We start from the raw sequence: 18,427 nt of genomic DNA, 5'->3' as shown, positions 1-18,427 counted from the left end.
AGTGTTTTTTATAAATCAAAAAATTTAGCCGTGTTTGCTAAGAGTGCAGGAGTTTAAGTTCCTTGTTGGAACAACTGTCTGAAACAAACGAATATCATATAAAAAATAGAATTAATAGAAAATATTAGATTTATTATTTTTGGTGGCTGATACCTGTTTTACTGCCAATCCTGTCCCCATCACTAAATGTCCTTAGCTCCTGTGTCTGCTTGATAACATATCTAATGACATCTACTCTTGGCTGACTGTGCATCCCAACTTTGTGTAACCCACCTAAACTCCAAGTGAGTAAAAACAGTTTGCACAGTTTACAGTTTTATTATAACCCAGGTTGTAAACTGAAGGTCCAGATGCATCTCTCAGGTACTGTGTTGGGTCTTACTGTATTTTTTCCCCCTCTCATGAGTCATATACTCCTCGTCTACTACAGTTGGATTTTTTTTCATGCCTACCACTTCTTATTTTTTGAGGATGCACTGCACACCATGCTGAAACATGCGTTGTTGGTGCAGGAATACTATTTTATGCCAACTCCTTTTTTGTAGATTCAACCAAAGAAATAGGATACATTACACACATGTATTACATACATTGTATGTTTTTTTAACAGGTTGCTAGTAACAAAGTGACTAAAGATATAATTTAAAATGGGTTCTGTCTTAGGTTGCCTGTTTTGTGTAGACCCAATAGTGATGTATCTCATAAGTTCAGTGCTTTTTTAAAATGCTTGAATGATTCATAGGTCAGTGTTAAGCGGTTTAGGGAAAAACGATAACAAACAAAGACATTTCTCTGTAAATGGTCAGGCACAAAGACTGAACTGAATATGATAGAAAAGGCAGCCAATGTCTTTCTTTTCAGACCACTTGACTACAGATGACTAAAGTCAGGCTCATTGTTGGCAAAATATAAAGAAATCAGGGGGAGCTCAAGACTATTGCACAGTAGTGTATGTGAAGTTTTCTTTGTTTTAAACATGTGGGGAGCAGAGAGTGAAGACAAAACATTATTCCATAAAAATTAAAAGAGAGTGAGAAGCTGATTTTTGTTGGTTTCATTGGTTTGATACTGAAACTCACTGTAGGACTTGTAATAGGTGCGTGTGTTTGAGTTGTATCTCTCTTTTGGATCTCTTTCATCTAACATATTCTGAGGATAATATCACAGAGACTGTCTTACAAGATGTTAGTGTAACCAGTGTGTTTCTGCGTTGTGTCTGACAAAGAAAGGTAAAAGAAAGAAAGCTCCTCTCCCACAGGGGAATTGTAGAAAAAGGGCTGCATTTATTTTTACATTAAACATAAAGTACGAACTTACATGGGACATATTTGACATAAGATAAAAAAAAAACACCAACACAAAATCCGACATACCTGACAAAGAAAGGTAAAAGAAAGAAAGACCTCCGAGTAAATAACTTGCTCGCTCCAGCTCCTACGACCAAATACAAACAGTGGGGGAGAGGGTTAGCTCAACCCATCACAACTTCCAAGCTAGCCAGAATTATATTATAATTATATATCATGCTAGCGTTAATGGCGCCTAAAACACATTTGTGACACACACATACTACACATTTATAGCATCTCACAAAAAAAAGCACAATGATGGCAATAATTGAACTAAAATCACAATCAGAAGCATCAGGGTGGATAAATATACATTATATGTGTGTTATACAGTGTCTGGAAAGAAATGACACCCACCTCTCCCACAGGGGAATTGTAGAAAAGGGGAGAGGCCAAAGGGGTGCACTGTATTTATAGGGTTGCACCAAAGAAGAAGAAGAACAATGAGGAGGGGCTCCAACTAATAATGAATATAACTACAGGCTTGGAGGTCCTAACAGTCAGGTATAAGGAACACATTTTGTGTAATTATAACAATATGTAATTTATGGCTGGGTTACATTGGTTCTTAAAATAGCCCAAAGTAAAGAAGAATGCTTGGATCTGCAGCATTTGAGAACATTCTCATAAGATCAGACACTTTTTATACACTACACATCCATTTTCTTCTTATTTTCTGACTGCCCATTGTGCTTCCTAATTAACAAAACTGGTAACAACAAAAAGACAAACTGCGTTAGAGCAGTGGTACTGGGAGTGGGTTGAGTGTGACAATGTGTGTTGACAGTGACTGCTGGAAGTCAAAGGCATGATTTCCAGTTTTCAGGTATACTTATTTTTCTCCCAGTTTTCCCAACTCCGTTAAAACCTCTTTGGGGGTGGTGTGAGGGAGTGGGGGCAACAATCTTGCATATTTTACATGTGAACAACTGTTGATGGTTTTGACCCTGCATGTGCCTCTGTGTGTATGTATGAGCATGCACTTTTTAAAACCCCCCACCGAAGCTGGCAGGAAGGATGTTTGTGGTGGGGTGTCTGGGCTTAAATAAACCCACTTCCACTTCTCCCACTCCTGTGGCTCAGATGAAGTGTATCCAGTAGGAAACATAGATTTGACAAAGTCAGAGCAAGAAGAAAGAACCTTCTAGTTTGTGTGTGTGTGTGTGTGTGTGTGTGTGTGTGTGTGTTAGGGTTGGGCGTTTGGATGAATATATCGAGCCTATCGTTGAAAGTTTTTACAAGGGCGATTTATTTATTTGCCCATGAGTAAGTTTGCTAATAATGATGGAGCTAATACAACTAGTCAACAGAAAAAATAATAATAATAGCGCTGTTTTAACAACACCCTCTTTCATCTGCGAGCAAATGCACCCTCCTCAGAGTGCGCCCAAATGCTTGTTGATGGAGCTGCAGAAGCTGGTGATAGCCTAGCATACACAGCCAGATGGAGGACATGTACATGCTCATGCAAATTAGTCGTGTTTCAGTACTTTTCTCGCAGTATACGTCTGCACAAGTATGGAACACCAGGACTGACATAATGAATTAATTAAATACACCATTAAATCAGTAATTAAATGTGGCAATAATTAATTAAAATTGGAAATAATTAATTTAATAAATATATACGACACATTTAATTAATTATTGACACATTTAATTAATTATTGACCATTTTAATGAATTATTTAATAATTTATTTATTTAATTCATTATGGCACTATTGTCCCCTTCATGTCTCACCTTGAAATAATTTTATCTGTCAGCCTCACCCATCAAACTAAGTGGGCGGGGTTAACGCTGCCACTGCAGCTTCTCTAACATTTGATTGGTTGCCGTGCCAAGTAAGTCAAGACTAATCTTCACATGTCTGGTCAGGTTGTCAACATAGAACATGTTTACAAAAGTGCTCAGGTGTTTTCAGAGATGTCACTAGCTCTGCTAACAGTCAGCTGACAGAGTGTACCAAGCTCACAGCCCCGGTGTTCCATCTTGACAGTTTTTTTTGGGTTTTTTTTTAGCTTGTTTGTTTTTCGGGGAAAAAGGCGGGGGGGGGAGTTACGTTAACCGGTTTGTTTACATATTCCACTCTCCGTGTTCCACATGTTGCATTCGCAGATTCTCATTTGCACCGAACGATCGTCTCTTTCCGCCTGGTCTTGTGTCTCTGTGCTTCTGTAACATAAAGAAGGAGCTGACATTTTTCTCACGACACCAGCGATCAGCTCAACAGACCCTCAGTTTACTTGCATGCATCCTCCTCCTCACTTGTCAGCTGTTTAACACCTGCTGCTAATTCAAGAAACACGCCCACGTTACCTGGTGATAGTCACAGTTTAACTGGGCAGCCGGTGCTCGATTTAACGCAATGTCGGCACATTTTTCTGCACAAGATAAGTAAATATCGTTTTTTCCCTGAGTGCAGAGCTGCTGGAGCTTGTTTCCCAACAGAGCACTTTATTGGTGAACCCACTTTATCAGCGGCTTATGTCCAATCACCGGCACACTGCTTTGAAACCTCACCTGAGTGTTAGCACTCAGTGGTTCAGTGGTCCAGTGTTTAACTGGACTTAATTCACTCAGGTTTTGTTTGTCGGGTCACGTTTACTTTGCTGTTTTATTTACAACTGAGCAAATCGGTTTGGTTTCGACTGAGAAAATTGTCAGGCGGTGGAAGGAATACTTCGAGGACCTCCTTAATCCCACTGACACGACTTCCGAGGAGAAAGCACAGTCTGGGGATGAGGGGAATGACCCCCCCAATTTCTGGAGGCGAGGTCACTGAGGCAGTTAAACAACTCCTTGGTGGCAGAGCCCCTGGTGTTGATGAGGTCCGCCCCGAGTTCCTGAAGGCTCTGGACGTTGTAGGGCTGTCCTGGTTGACACGCCTCTACAATGTTGCGTGGAGATCAGGGGCAGTACCTGTGGACTGGCAGACCGGGGTGGTGGTCCCAGCCGAGTTTGGAGCAGCGGGAATGAGGATCAGCACCTCCAAATCTGAGGCCATGGTTCTCAGCCGGAAAAGGGTGGAGTGTAGTCGGCTAAAAACTGTCCAAAGGTAGATCAGCAGAGCTTAGCTTGTCTCAGTTCAGTTAGTTCCTCCTGCTCTTACCAAATCACTTCCTTTCCAAAAACTGCTGCTGATCTATTGTGGTTCATATCCCAGTGAAGGCATTCAGCGAAAGTTCAAAGGAAATAAAATGACAACTTCTCTCTAAGACTTTCCAGATGTTTACCTGTTATGTCACACAGTGCGGCAGTGTTGATGTCTCCTTGTATGGCAGCCGCACACACCACTCATCACTGTTCCTCTCAGCAGTCAAAAACAGTTTTTGTTCCTTCTGCAGCTCATATAGACAGGCTTTGCCCCTCGACAACTTTCAGACCTCCGTATGGATAATAAAGCTGTTGTGCGTCTGCTTCCATTTCGTCACATGAAGATGGATGTATGCAGCTTCTCAGAGGTCTTGTCCTGACAAAGTTCATCACATACACAACATCATCTGACAGAGGAGCTAGATCTTGGCAACGAGCACCTCACCATGCAAAAAACAGTGCGTAACAATAACAAGGCCTTTCAGTTCTTCCACTCTTTGTTGTTCAAGATATTTTCATGTGGCTGAAAAAATGTCTTCTCTTGTTTTTATGAAGGTTTTTCTAGTTCACTGTGTTGTGAAATTCTTTATATTATTCAGAAATTGTTACTAGACATTTTTTTTTTTGTGTCTGTCCCAAATTCACTCCGATGGTAAGAGAGGGCAGTGAAACTTTCAGGAGAAGTTTCTACTGAAAAGGGGTAAAGAAGCAGAACTTTGCGCTAAAAAGAGGTGAATCAGCAGAATTTCTGCTGAAAAGAGGAAGAGAAGCTGAGGTTTCTGCTAAAAAAAGAATCTGGAATTTGTGCTGAAAAGAGGTGAAAATGCTGAATGTTCAGCAAAAAAGAGATAAGGAACCTGAAAATTGTGCTAAATATATTTGAATATTTAGTTATTGAAATAAATGAACCAAACAAAGTTTTATTTCTAAACATATATAGACCACCAAAATCTAATACAAACTTTTTTAATGATTTCAATGACCTTTGCTCTGCAATATGTCTAGACTATGACCAGATAGCAATTGTGGGAGATTTTAAAATTCATACTTACAAGCCACAAGATAGCAGAACAAAAGCAATGAATTATGTCCTCCATAACTTTGATCTAATCCAGCACATTAGTGAGCCAACGCATAATCGAGGACACACTCTGGACCTACGTATTAGCAAAGATCTAAATATCTCTAACATTGCCATTACTGATATTGCATTATCTGATCATTTCTGCATTTCATTTGATAGCAACATCTTAGCCAATATACCTAATCAGAGTAAGATCACTGTTAAAAAACGCTTCCTTAAAGAAAACTCAGCTGAATATTTTAAACTGATGTACACTTCCACCTTGTTTAAATCACCAACATCCACCAACACACATTCAGTAAACAAACTGACAGATGATTTTCTATCCAAAATCTTAGACATGATGGATAAGATTGCACCATTCAAGGTTAAAACTGTCTCTAGTAAAAAGAAGTCTCCGTGGAGAAGTGATCCACTGGTATGTAATGAAAAAAGAGAGTGCCGGCGTGCTGAGAAAAAATGGCGGAAAACTCAACTCCAGGTTCACTGCGAGATAAAGAGAGGCTGAATAAGTATCAACTATCCCTGAAGGATGCAAGGGAGTCATTTTTCTCTGAGATTATTCATAGAAAAAACAATAATGCTAGGACATTATTTGCTACAGTGGAGAGATTAATTACTCCTCCAGTGGCAATAACCCCTGAACTAAGCTCCACCAGGGCCTGCAATGAATTTGCCAGCTTCTTTATTGAAAAGATCTTGAAAATCAGAAGATTGATTGGCACATTAGTTTCAACCCCAATACCGACGTTAAGCCCAATTAGCACTTATGCAGAGAAAATGACTCACTTTCAAACAATAAATCAATCAAGCCTCGATAAAATTATTGAGAATCTAAGCTCTGCCACCTGCTGCTTGGATATATTATTATATAGTATTATTTCTTAAAAAGGTCCTCCCAGCCATCAGGGAGGATCTGATCCAAATAGTTAACGCATCCCTTCTATCAGGTGTCTTTCCCAAAGCCTTAAAAATAGCAGTTATCAAACCAATATTAAAGAAAAAGAACCTAGACAGCACATTAATGCAGAACTACAGACCAATCTCTAATCTTCCATGTATCGGTAAAATTATTGAAAAAGCTGTTTTCCAGCAGTTAAACAGCTTTCCCACAATGAACAACCGCTTTGATATTTATCAGTCTGGTTTTCGTAGGCACCACAGCACTGAGACAGCCCTTGTCAAAGTGTTTAATGACATCCGTATAAATACTGACCGTGGGAAATCCACAGTATTGGTACTACTGGACCTTAGCGTGGCGTTTGACACCGTTGATCATGATATATTACTGGAGCGTCTAGAGAGCTGGGCCGGACTTTCTGGTACAGCACTTGACTGGTTCAAGTCCTACCTTAAGAACAGGAACTTCTATGTGTCAATTAGCCAATTTTCGTCACAAAATATAGAAATCACATGCGGGGTCCCCCAGGGTTCCATCCTAGGACCCCTCTTATTTAGCATTTACATGCTCCCGTTAAGCCAGATTATAACCACCAATAATATTAACTACCACAATTATGCAGACGATACTCAACTTTATATCTCAATGTCACTAGGTGATATTGAACCTATCCAAACTCTTAATAAATGCATTGAGCAAATTAATAATTGGATGTCTCATAATTTCCTTCAACTGAACAATAACAAAACTGAAGTACTTATCTTTGGACCCAAAAAAGATTGATTAAATATCAGTAATCAGCTCAAACTGGTCCAACTAGAAACTACCAATCAGGCCAGAAATTTAGGTGTAATAATGGACTCAGACCTGAACCTCCAGGGCCACATAAAAGTTATAACAAAGTCAGCCTTCTGTCACCTGAGGAACATTTCTAGGATTAAAGGACTGATGACACAAGGAGACCTAGAAAAACTCATCCATGCATTTATCTCTAGCCGGCTTGACTACTGTAACAGTATCTTCACAAGTTTACCCAAAAAATCAATTAGACAACTGCAGCTGATTCAGAACGCTGCTGCTCGTGTTCTCACTAGAACCAAGAAAATAGAGCACATTACTCCAGTTCTAAAGTCATTACACTGGCTCCCTGTAGTTCAGAGAATAGACTTTAAAGTGCTTTTATTAGTTTATAAATCTTTGAATGGGTTAGCACCAGAGTACATTAGGGATCTGCTATCATGGTACAAACCATCTAGATCAGTCAGGTCCTCCAGCTCTCGTTTATTGACCGTCCCTTGAACCAGAACTAAACATGGAGAAGCAGCTTTTAGTTTCTATGCTCCTCACATCTGGAACACACTATCGGGAGAATTTAAAGCTGCAGAGACACTGAACTCTTTTAAGTCTAAAATTAAAACTTACTTATTTAGACTTGCTTATGAGTAACTGATCCTATTATGGCTCTCTACTTCTTTGTTTAAATTTTTTCATATAAATTATTGTCTTGATTATTGTTTTATTGTAAATGCTTTCTTGTAAATGTTTTCCTGTATTTTACTTTTATAGTGTTTTGTGTTTTATTTTAATCATGTAAAGCACCTTGAATTGCCTTGTGCTGATAGTGTGCTATACAAATAAAATTGCCTTGCCTTGCCTTGCCTAAAAAGAGATTAAGAAGCAGAACTTTGTGCTGAAAACAGGTGAATTAGCAGAATTTCTGCAAAAAAAAAAAAGAGGTAAAGAAGCTGAAGTTTGTGCTGAAAACAGCTGAAGAAGCTGGAATTTGTGCTGAAAAGTAGTGGAAAAAGTGAACATTCTGCTAAAAAGGGGTGAAAAAGCTGAAATTTGTGTTGAAAAGAGTTTAAACAGTTGAACTGTCAACTGATTTTTTTTTTTGTCATAAGCGGGATTCGAACTCCTGCTCTGAGAACAGCTGCTCATCTCACTGAGCTAAAACATGGCTCAGCCTGGCAAGCAAAACTGGTGATCACACTGATAATGTGGTGCCATTAAGCAAAATTGGCCCAAAAATTGAATAAAAAGCTTAATATCTCAAAAAGTATAAACGTTATTAGCATGAAAAGATATAGCTGGCATTAGCAGAAGGAGCAGAACAGTATAAAGTTTAACCAGCAAAGGTCTGAGCAACTAGAATAAGGTAGAATAAAGTTTAAAGAGAAACAGGATCTCACACAATTAAATGTTTCATACTCACTACATTATACAACCAAACAGAGGGAGTACAGCAGATAGTGGAGTGTGTTTTTATGCATAAAATATCTTCCCACACATTCATCCAGTGACTTGGATGATGGTTAGCGCCCACTTTGCCCACAGTAGTGTAAATATATCCTGCCGCAGCATGGGTGTCTCCGTGGTTTGATAGAAATGGACATTGCTGTCCTCTTGAATCAGAAGATTTCATGGGCAGCTGTCAAAAGTCATGCTCTTAACCCTGAGCTCGATTGGCTAGGACACACATGCAAACGGATACATCCGTGAGCAACACTGTGTGCACCTACGTTCCACATCGACTTGAACAGATGTTCAACTTGTGTGCCAGCGTGATCCAATGTGTGTGTTTATTTTTGTGTCTTTTTAGATCAGTTTTCCCCATTCATCCATCGTTCAGAGTGCTGGCCCTAGCAGAACCCCCTGTCGTGGGGAGTGCAGGCAGCAACAGCAGAGCTCAGCAGTGGTTGGGCCCCGAGGTGCTCACTATGTTCCTTTACCACAATGTCATGCCGCTGGCCAAAGAAGAGGAGATGGGCCTCATACAGGGACTGGTGAGACATGCAAATACTGAGACCTACTAAAAATCTTGGATGGGTTTCAATCTCAGTGACCTTGACCTTGGTCAAAGGTCAGTGGTCAAGTTTTGTTAAAATCCTTTGAATTTGATAACTGGAAAACAAGGCGACGTAGGATTTTGAAATTGATCCCATACATGTGTCTCTAGGAGGCTGAGGGGTAGCACTGGTGTTTGCCAGTATTTTTCTAACTGGAAGACAACGCCTCTGTTTCCACTCTCATCATAAGTCCTTCTTGGCTTCTTTTTCTTCTTTTGTTTTTAGGCTCCTAATGTACCGATGGAAGGAGCAGAGCAGCTACTGCACCTCGCACACAGTCTCCGCAAGACAAATGACCCCACAGTAAGTGTGTGTGCTTTACATATGGCAGCAGTTCCCAAATGGTGGGCGGGACATGAACATTATTACTGCATTATTACAACAGAATTTTGGGTTTACTTCACCAGACCTAGCATGTGACAAACTACAGACACAGGTAAATGGTAGTGGAGTTTTGAGAAACTTCCCAAAATACAGGTGTTGTTCTCGTTCCAGGTGGTGTAAATGGATGTCAGAAGTGTACAGTCCAACAGTCACGTGTCAGATTGCAGATATTTTTTCGTGCAGATATAAAGGTAGAGATGTTTGGAGGCTACTCATGTATGGTGTCTGTTGCTAGGCACAGTCTCTGGCCTCGTCTCTCTCCACTAGACAGCTGCTAAGGATCTGTCGCCGTCTCTCTCAGCACCCTGAGGAGAGCATCACTCACGCAGTTAATAAGGCTTGTCTCTCCAGGTACACACTCTCTCTCTCTTTCTCTCTCTCTCACACACCCACACACACACAAGCTGTCCAGGGTAGACCCCACATCTCACTCTGTGATGGCTGGGTTAGGTTTCAGCAATATGGATACACAGAAATTAATGTTAATATTTGATTTGTGTGTCATAAAAACAAGGCAACTGTGTGGGTTTTTATTTTGTGTGTGTGTGCGTGTGTTTTAGATTCCTGCCCAGCCTGGCCCGTTCCTCTCTTCAAAAAAACCTCATGAACTGCTCCATACAGGATGCAACAGACCCCGCTGATCGCTCTCTTGATTATCCCTGTGAGTTCCAGTCACTTAGATCAATTAGATTTAAAATGGTATATTATGCGAAATTGTGTGTTATGTGTTGTTGACATAACACAGGCTCATCCCTTTAGTTAGGTGCCTTTTTTGTTCTTGAATGATTCATAGAGGACCATTAAGATTGTGACTCAAGACTTCTGCACAGCACTGTATACCAGCAGAAGCACAAATCAGTTCGCTTCATTTACATACAGCAATAAAGTCTTTATTGTACCAATATTACGGAACATAGGTTAATAACTGAATATAGAACTGTAACCCCCCTCCAAAGGCAACCTCAATCGCTTATTCTACAGAAATGGAACAATGCACGATAAATGACAAATAACTTGTAAAGCTGGTAGCTGGAAAGTTTTGTCTCTTAGCATTCATTCTGAACTTGTGATGTTTCCTTGTAAAGAATAAATGTCGACTTCTACTGTGTGGACATACTGGTAGCGCAGGCACATGTATTATTTAAAAGATGGAAAGCAGGATTCAGCTGGCCTCAAAGAAAACAAACAGCTCAACCCAAAATAATCTCGTCTTCTGACTCACAAGCACCTCTCAGCATTGTCAAAAATCAGGTTTGACGCTCTCATTTGACTCATGCATGCAATTATTCTGGTTACAGGTAAAATGGATGTTTTCCAAAGCACTAATAATTTGAACAGTGGATCACTTGAGTGTGTGATTAGTGTTCGATTGTGAGTTGGCATGTGAGAACTAGGAGCACCACTCATGTAAACCAGTGAGTGGGATTATTATCACTAAAAAGCTGGTGACAAAATGCTCAGTGACAAAGCAGCTAATGATGCTATTGTAGGTAAGATCAAAACATAAAATAAAAGGATGCTGTGGAACTCCATGGATTATTTTTCTTTGTATTACATGTCACAATCCAGGATATTTACTACTGGGTTACTAATATTGGTACATGATTCTTGATGCTCATTTGATGTCAAAACAAAATGATTCTTCCATGTTTTTAACCTCCTTTGTCAAAAAAGTAGTTTGAATCCACTAACTTGGTGGTGGCATGTTGTTTACTTAAAATGTTGGCACAATGCTTTGTTAGCAGGAAATGTTGGGTTGGTTCCTTAGTAGCTTGCTAATGTCACTATGAGGTATGACATTCATTAGATTATGCTCAGTTAAGCATTTCTATATTAGCTACTGCAAATATTGTAACTGATGGGGCAAAGCTGATTTTAACCTGGCACAGCCAGCTGTCTCATACAAAGCGCCAATGTGTATTTCAGGATAACATAAGAAGGATAATTCTGTGGATGTTGTTGAATGTTGAATTGAAACTCATCCACCTGGAATTCTTAATGAAACTGTAATTCCATGCTTTTAGCTGCTTCATGAAATTTGAGGTATTTTCTCCTTTGCTTTGAAATTAGCAACATTAGCATTGTTTGTGTATAGCCCTGTTGCCTTTCTTAAAGCATGGGCAGAGATTTTGCAGTAGCAGCATTAGTTACCATCTTCTGCCTGCAGTTTCCCCTGTGCTTTTGGGTGTATTGCTCCTTCTTCAGCATTTAAGGACACTAGTATGCTGTCCCTGTCAGTTCTGAGAGAACTGCAGCTTCAATACACGTGCTGCCTGCAGTACAGGCAAGGTACCTAAACAAAAACAAAAAAGCAATAGAAATGTAACGTTTCCGAATTTTTGCCAACTACACTGATACATCTTCTAGACATGAATGACAGTATCAGATTTCTGATATGCATTATTCATCCACATTATGTTATGAATGTTGATAGTTCTTCTTTTCCACTGGAAGAATATTTCCTGTTAGCTTTGATAGTCGTGCATCAGCACAATCTGACATCACACCAACTTTGTATTCAGCAGCAGCAGGTTAAAGTGTCCAATGTTATATTTTCATCAAAGACTGTACTTAAAAGATAGACCTAGCCACCATGGCGTCATAGGTTTCTGGAGCGTTAGACTTGGATTTTATTTTATTTTTGAGCCAGAAGTGAGAATATTTGTACAAGATGGTGAAGTCCTAAGGTGTCTGCTAATAATAATAATAACATTTTACTCACCAAAGATAAAGCACAAACTTGGCTGTACCACACAGCACGCCCGATTATTATTTAGACAATTCAATTAAACAGCTCCAGAAGGCACCAGTACTGCAAGCACTCTCTCTTTTTTGACAACAGCATAATAAAACTGTAAATTCTCTTTTTTGTGTCCCACCCCAATATTTTTAGTGGCTCCCATATGGCCACCCCTATAATTAAAAAATTCTGGAGGCACCTCTGTCTCACATGCGTTTCTGTCATGTCCAGAAAGGTTTGGGCATGGGCTGCATGTGAGAAAATGCAGTTTTATTGCAGTTTGTACGGTCAAATCACTGCATCTCAAAGTCTGAGTTGGGGTAAAAGGAACCATTCCCAGCATTAGTCAGTCTAAATGAAGAAGCCCATGTGTTAGGGAAAATATTCTAAAACACTTCTTCAGTAAAGACTCAGAGAAGAGAAACACACAGAACTTCTTGCTAGCAAGGGCAGCCTCCAGACTGAGACTCGCACTAAGAAACTGCCCCAATCTTTATTTATACTTCAGTAGGTGTGTGTGTGTGTGTGTGTGTGTGTGTGTGTGTGTGTGTGTGTGTGTGTGTCCTGCTGATCAAAGGGTCATGAGAGCACAAAAGGTACATCCTTGGTCAGGAAAGGGGGTAGTCTCCCCCACCCTAGATAACATGGTGAGGAAGTCCAGCAGTTCATCTATATGTAAAGAAGCACTTAAACTAAAACAGACATAGCTACGTTAATCCTGCCGTAAAACAATAAAACAAGGTATGAGCTCTCATGCTCCCAGACGTGGGGGTGCATTCCTGGGATGCACCCCAAGCCTGCAGCCTGTTAGAGATCACACACAATTAATTATATGCCTCTAAGTATACATGGTTGAATATTTCCTAATACAAATAACTACATGCAGTATTCTACCATATGCAAACTTATATCACTAAAAGATTATACTGACTACTAAATACAATTTTCCATTGACATCATGTTTATGGCCCACATTGCTGTATTTCTACAGGTATGGTAAAGGACGGTGTGTTGACCATTGGGAGTGTCTCCGCTCCCATCTACAATGCTGACCAGAAAATGAAGGTTCCTGACGTGCTCTTCTATGATAATCCCCAGGTAAGCTGTGAGAGGGCTGGAAAAGACTTTTTTCAGTCTCAGCACATGACCCAGATTTGATCACATAAGTGCTAAGGCAGATTACAACCTGTAAAGCGTAATCTGAATTTCAATTGCTCTTTTTTTTTTCTCCCTCAAACTGAGAAAGCTTAGCTCTGCAGATTCACCACCACCCAGTTCAGGCAATCATACACCAATGAAAACACAGCTCTGTCCCTTGTTGTCATCGTTATCATACTTGCCTTTGTCAGATTAAAGTTTTCATTGTGTAAGGATTTTGCTTTTAGTTCCGGTATTAGCTGATATTTCCTCTGGCCATGCTCTTTCTCATCTGTGTTGGACCCTTATCAGATAGTTTTAGAGATGCTAATCTGGCCTGGCAGTAACATCAGCCCCAATACACTGTTAGCGACCTCTGATTGGTTGGTATTGGGGTTTTTTATGGTATAATAAAATTCTTAACTGTGTGTCGTCGTGTGTACGCCAGGCATGATTACTGCTGAATGTTTGGTGTGATACACATTGAGTTTTGGTGTTTAAATAGGATCAAAAATTTTTTAAAAAGCTTCCTCCTGATGGACTTTGTGTTTTTCAGTTTTTAAAATGTTCAGTTGCCAAAAATACAAAAGTCACATCGGCTTCAGGGTACATGCTGTGGGGGTGAAAATGGGCAGAACTCCAAGTGCTTATCTTTCTTTTCAGATTCTTCACAGTCCTACTTCTGTTGCTCTGTGCTGATTGATGCTGAGTGGTAACAAATATCACAACTCAAGCAGCTGAATCTGAATCAAATCTTTAAATGCAGCAAGTTCCATAAATTTTGCCTTTGGTATCCTGTTCACAGATCGCTTTCCTCAGTGGATAAATCAATAGGTTTTTGTTTGGTTTAATGCTAGTGTCTTGTGCCTAATCCTTGCCTTATTGGTGACATTAATTGCAGTATATCCAAAAAACAACCAGCCATGGTAATGATACTGTGACATCCTCTGGCAACACTGATGATTTATCTCTTTCTTCATGTCCCCATTTTGCGCTTTTTCCTCTGCCTGCCCGTGTTTTGGTCTGAAATAAAAAAGGTGGAAGAGGTTGAGATAGGATGGAAGCAACGAGGATGACCTACTTTATGAATGACCTGTTTTCTGAGCAAACTTTGTTGTTTTTAATACATTTTAAGCTGATTTATTCTCAACTGTAAGCAGTATTGCTCTTTGCAACATCCATCTGGGTTAAATTACAATCTGAGCTACTTGTTCAGCTGAATATGTGTTTGCTTAAATATCTCTGCAGCACATGATGGTGATGGAGGACATGCTGAAAGACTTTCTGTTAGGAGAGCACCTCCTCTTAGTGGGAAACCAGGTGAGTGATGTTTGAAAGCGTATTAATTTCACCATATTGTAATTTCCTCTGCCCACAGAAAAGAACCCTGGGCAACCTTTGGTCCATTTATGGTCAGGATTACAAACCCACTTTTTGTCATGTAAAATAAACAGAGGTCAGATCTGTGTTTGCAGACCATGGTTTTGTCTAATTTCTGGAGTAGTGGTTTTTAGTGAAGTAGGCCACCCATGTCAGCTCTGTTCGAGCATGGAGGGAAGAGTTACGAAATAGACTCCCTGCATCCTCATGTCACCCTCCAACCCTGCGCAGTCACAGTTCACATAAGGCATAAGTAACATAAGGACACATGCAGCAACTCCTTGGGGGACACTCTGTGCCCCCAGCGTTGTCCAACTGGGCTGGGTTAAAGGGAGGATAAATGAGGATGGATGACTGGACATGGTGTGCTGTGAGCCCAGAGGAGTGTTTCTGTGTTTGTGTTTATTTGTGCGCTTGCATATGAGAGGGACTGAGTGGCAGAAGGCATTTGCAAATCTGAGTGTGTGACCATGCACGGTCCACGCTGAGGCATTACGAGCTGTCAGAGCGACTTACTGGACATCTGACAGACTGGCCGAGAGATCCGACAGGCTCTGTGGGATGCCGGTGGGAGTCCCGAAGAACAGCCCCTGTCACAGCAAAGCACCATCAAAATTAGAGGGATGCAGTTGGGTCTTCCTCTCAGTCCTGCCTCTTTGAAAGTTGAAATGGATGCTTCTTTCTATCTTTGTGGTCTAACTACAAACACAGTCCACATATAAAGACTGATGATGATGTCCCTCCACAGGGTGTTGGCAAAAATAAAATTGTGGACCGGTTCCTGCACCTTCTCAACAGGCCCAGAGAATATCTACAGCTCCACAGGTGAGGAGAATCACCATAGTATCATTTTTCTGTTGCTGTCCTAGCCTTTTTGAAACCAAACTTCATGAGCCAACTAAGAAGTCTCACTGAGAAATAAAGGTACTCTGCACCCCCAGTCACAGCGTAGCTCCTCCACTAAGCATACCCTACGGTGTTTTTCTTTTTGACTCTAATTGAAATCATGATTTACTAATGATTTATGTTGCCAGTGATAAGATCTAAAACCAGTTACTGAGACCATAAACTCATCAGTTTGATTAGATCAGAGAGCCTAAATTTTGTTTTCCCATGGATTTCAGCACAAGTAGCCTTATTTTTGGAAGCAGAGAAGTCATTCTGGAGACTTTTAGTTCCAGAAGCTAAGTTAAAGTTTTATGAGGTTCATGTTTAGAGTAGTGGTTCCCAACCAACAACTTTCTGCTTCAGAGGGTACTTCTGCAGTAACAAGGAGGTATGTGGAAAGATTATGTTATGTAATCTTAAATTCATTTTTTAACTGAATCAAGGAACCGAGTTGACCAGCAGAACAGTTAAGAGACACTTATCTCTTATCATTCACATTTAGTCATTAATCTCTGACTCTCTTCCATAGTGTGTCTTTTCACCTGGCCCCCTCCCTTCACCCCCAACTGGTCAAAAAAGATGGCTGCCCCCTCCCTCAGCCTGATTCTTCCTGGTTTCTTCATGTTAAAAGGGAGTTTTTCCTTCCCACTGTTGCCAAAAGCTTGTTCATAGGGTGACGTTGGATTGTTGGATTTTCTCTGTTATTGTGGGTTACATGAAAATTGTAAACACATATGCAATGGCAAAGAAATGAGTTGAAATGGCCAGCCAACACAGTGGCAGTCTCCAGTTTAAAATTAGTACATTATATAGCTCCAAGTTGCGCCAATTTCCTCAAAGTGCTTTATAGTGTAATGGTAAAGATTCTACGATAATTGAGAGAAAACTCCAACAATCAGATGGACCCATCCAATGAGCAAGCACTCGGGACAGGGGGAAGGAAAAGCTCCCTTTTTAACAGGAAGAAACTACCAACAGAACCAGGCTCAGGGAGGGGCAGGGATCTGCCTGGCTGGTTGTGGGTGAAGGAAGACAGACAAACGTGAGAGGTGTGAATGAAGAGCTTCTTTATTACAACACAGTTGTTGGAATAAATCAGATGGACAAAGAAGACTTCCCTGCTCAGTGTGTCTGATGCCACTTTTAATTTGATGCTTTAATGTTTTTTAAAGATATCACTAAACTTTCCTGTTCCACCAAAAGCTGTAAGGAAAAAGCCAGTATTTTTCTTACTACCTTGGCAGCCTTGACCTTCTCATATAAGAGCATTAAAATCTATTTTTTTCCTCAGTAAATTAGGCCTTTCTTTCCCAGAACGAAGACTTTACATGGACAAACTAAAGAAAAGCCTTTTCAGTCTTTGTTAATTCGGGTCCCCTGGTTCTATAAATACTCACATGGTGACACCATAAGAATTTTAGGTCAGGTTCTGTAGCTCAGATCATGGAGCCAAGAGATGGGCTTCATTTTGATCTCGGCACTTATAAGAAATCAATGACTCTGATGGAAGCCGAGCAATTTACTGGAGAAAAGTTTAATTTTGACGCCGGTCAATTCTAGATCAATAACATATTCAATATCATTCTTAAGGCCAGATTTTTCTACTGCCTGTGCGTGTGTAGTTGTTTAAAGTCATGTGAAAGTCAAAGTGGAGCTGAGCATGGATGTGGCCTGGTTTGCTACTGTAGCAGTAGCTAATATTAGACCAGGGCAGAGGCAGAAATATCTGCCTGTGGCTATTGGGAGCCTGTGTGACTGAAGGCCTACAGAGATGTGGCTCAGAAAAAGCAAGACACGTGCAGCCGGCCAGGAAGGAAACTAGGACAGCTCCTGGGTCAGATATTGTGAGATATCGAAGAGCAAGCGAGAGGAGATGTTCAGAGGAAGAGAAAATTTTGGGCGACCCCAGGGAGTTATAGTTGTCGGGGAAATGTTCAGTGTTATGATTGTGTGGCTGGCCTGTGGAAACCAAGTACAGTGTCACTGACACCTTTTTTTTTAGCTGCACTGCATCTACATCAAATGATAGTAACAAATGTTCAAGTAAAAAAGCACTACGAGAAACATGTGCAAGATCTGATCACCAGAGTTACCCTTTCAGTTCAACAAGACTAAGTTTAGCCATTTCAGTTAGGAGTTACTTTGTAGAAGAATTAGTAACCAGAACCTGTTTTGCCCTTTTTGTTCTTAATACAAAGCATTTCTGAGTGTAACTTAAGCTTATGGGGCAAGCAGGTGAGCACATGCAACCAGGCTGAAATGAGGCACCATATGCGGCCCGAGTCCCCTTGCTTTCCTCTCCACTCTCCATTCCACTATCTAATGAAGGAAAAGTCCCCAAAAAGGTCCTTAAGAAATAGAAAGCATTTCTAAGGGTGCACTTTTTTTCTAGCACTATATAATTAAAAGAAAAAGTACAATTTGTTTGTCTAATAAAGATGTGCTGTGCTTCTCCCCTGCTGTGCATGTACGTGTAGCTAAAGTCCTTCTAATGCCAGTCTTGCTACTCAGCAGCCATCTTTGAAACATGCCTGGGCAGTTATCTTGAAACGCTGAATGAATGAGGAGAGAGGGTAAACATTCATTTGGATGCTAACAAGGGTGTAAACCGCGCATTAG

General features: G+C 40.5%; 1 protein-coding gene across 1 annotated transcript in view; it reads left to right on the top strand.

Annotated features, from left to right (window-relative positions):
* Window positions 1-18,427, top strand: part of vwa8 (von Willebrand factor A domain containing 8) — an 83,409-nt gene that overhangs the window by 20,080 nt on the left and 44,902 nt on the right. The window contains exons 15-21 of the mRNA XM_085248841.1: window positions 9,033-9,216; window positions 9,505-9,582; window positions 9,899-10,014; window positions 10,224-10,324; window positions 13,395-13,501; window positions 14,789-14,860; window positions 15,669-15,745. Coding sequence (XP_085104967.1) covers window positions 9,033-9,216; window positions 9,505-9,582; window positions 9,899-10,014; window positions 10,224-10,324; window positions 13,395-13,501; window positions 14,789-14,860; window positions 15,669-15,745 — 735 coding nt within the window. The remainder of the gene's footprint in view (window positions 1-9,032; window positions 9,217-9,504; window positions 9,583-9,898; window positions 10,015-10,223; window positions 10,325-13,394; window positions 13,502-14,788; window positions 14,861-15,668; window positions 15,746-18,427) is intronic.

The sequence above is a fragment of the Mchenga conophoros genome, linkage group LG16 (assembly GCF_057382185.1).
Source record: "Mchenga conophoros isolate Kocher_MC1m ecotype Shallow Benthic linkage group LG16, M_conophoros_male_GT1.1, whole genome shotgun sequence".
NCBI classification, from domain to species: domain Eukaryota; kingdom Metazoa; phylum Chordata; class Actinopteri; order Cichliformes; family Cichlidae; genus Mchenga; species Mchenga conophoros.
This window is presented reverse-complemented; position numbering and strand designations above follow the sequence as displayed.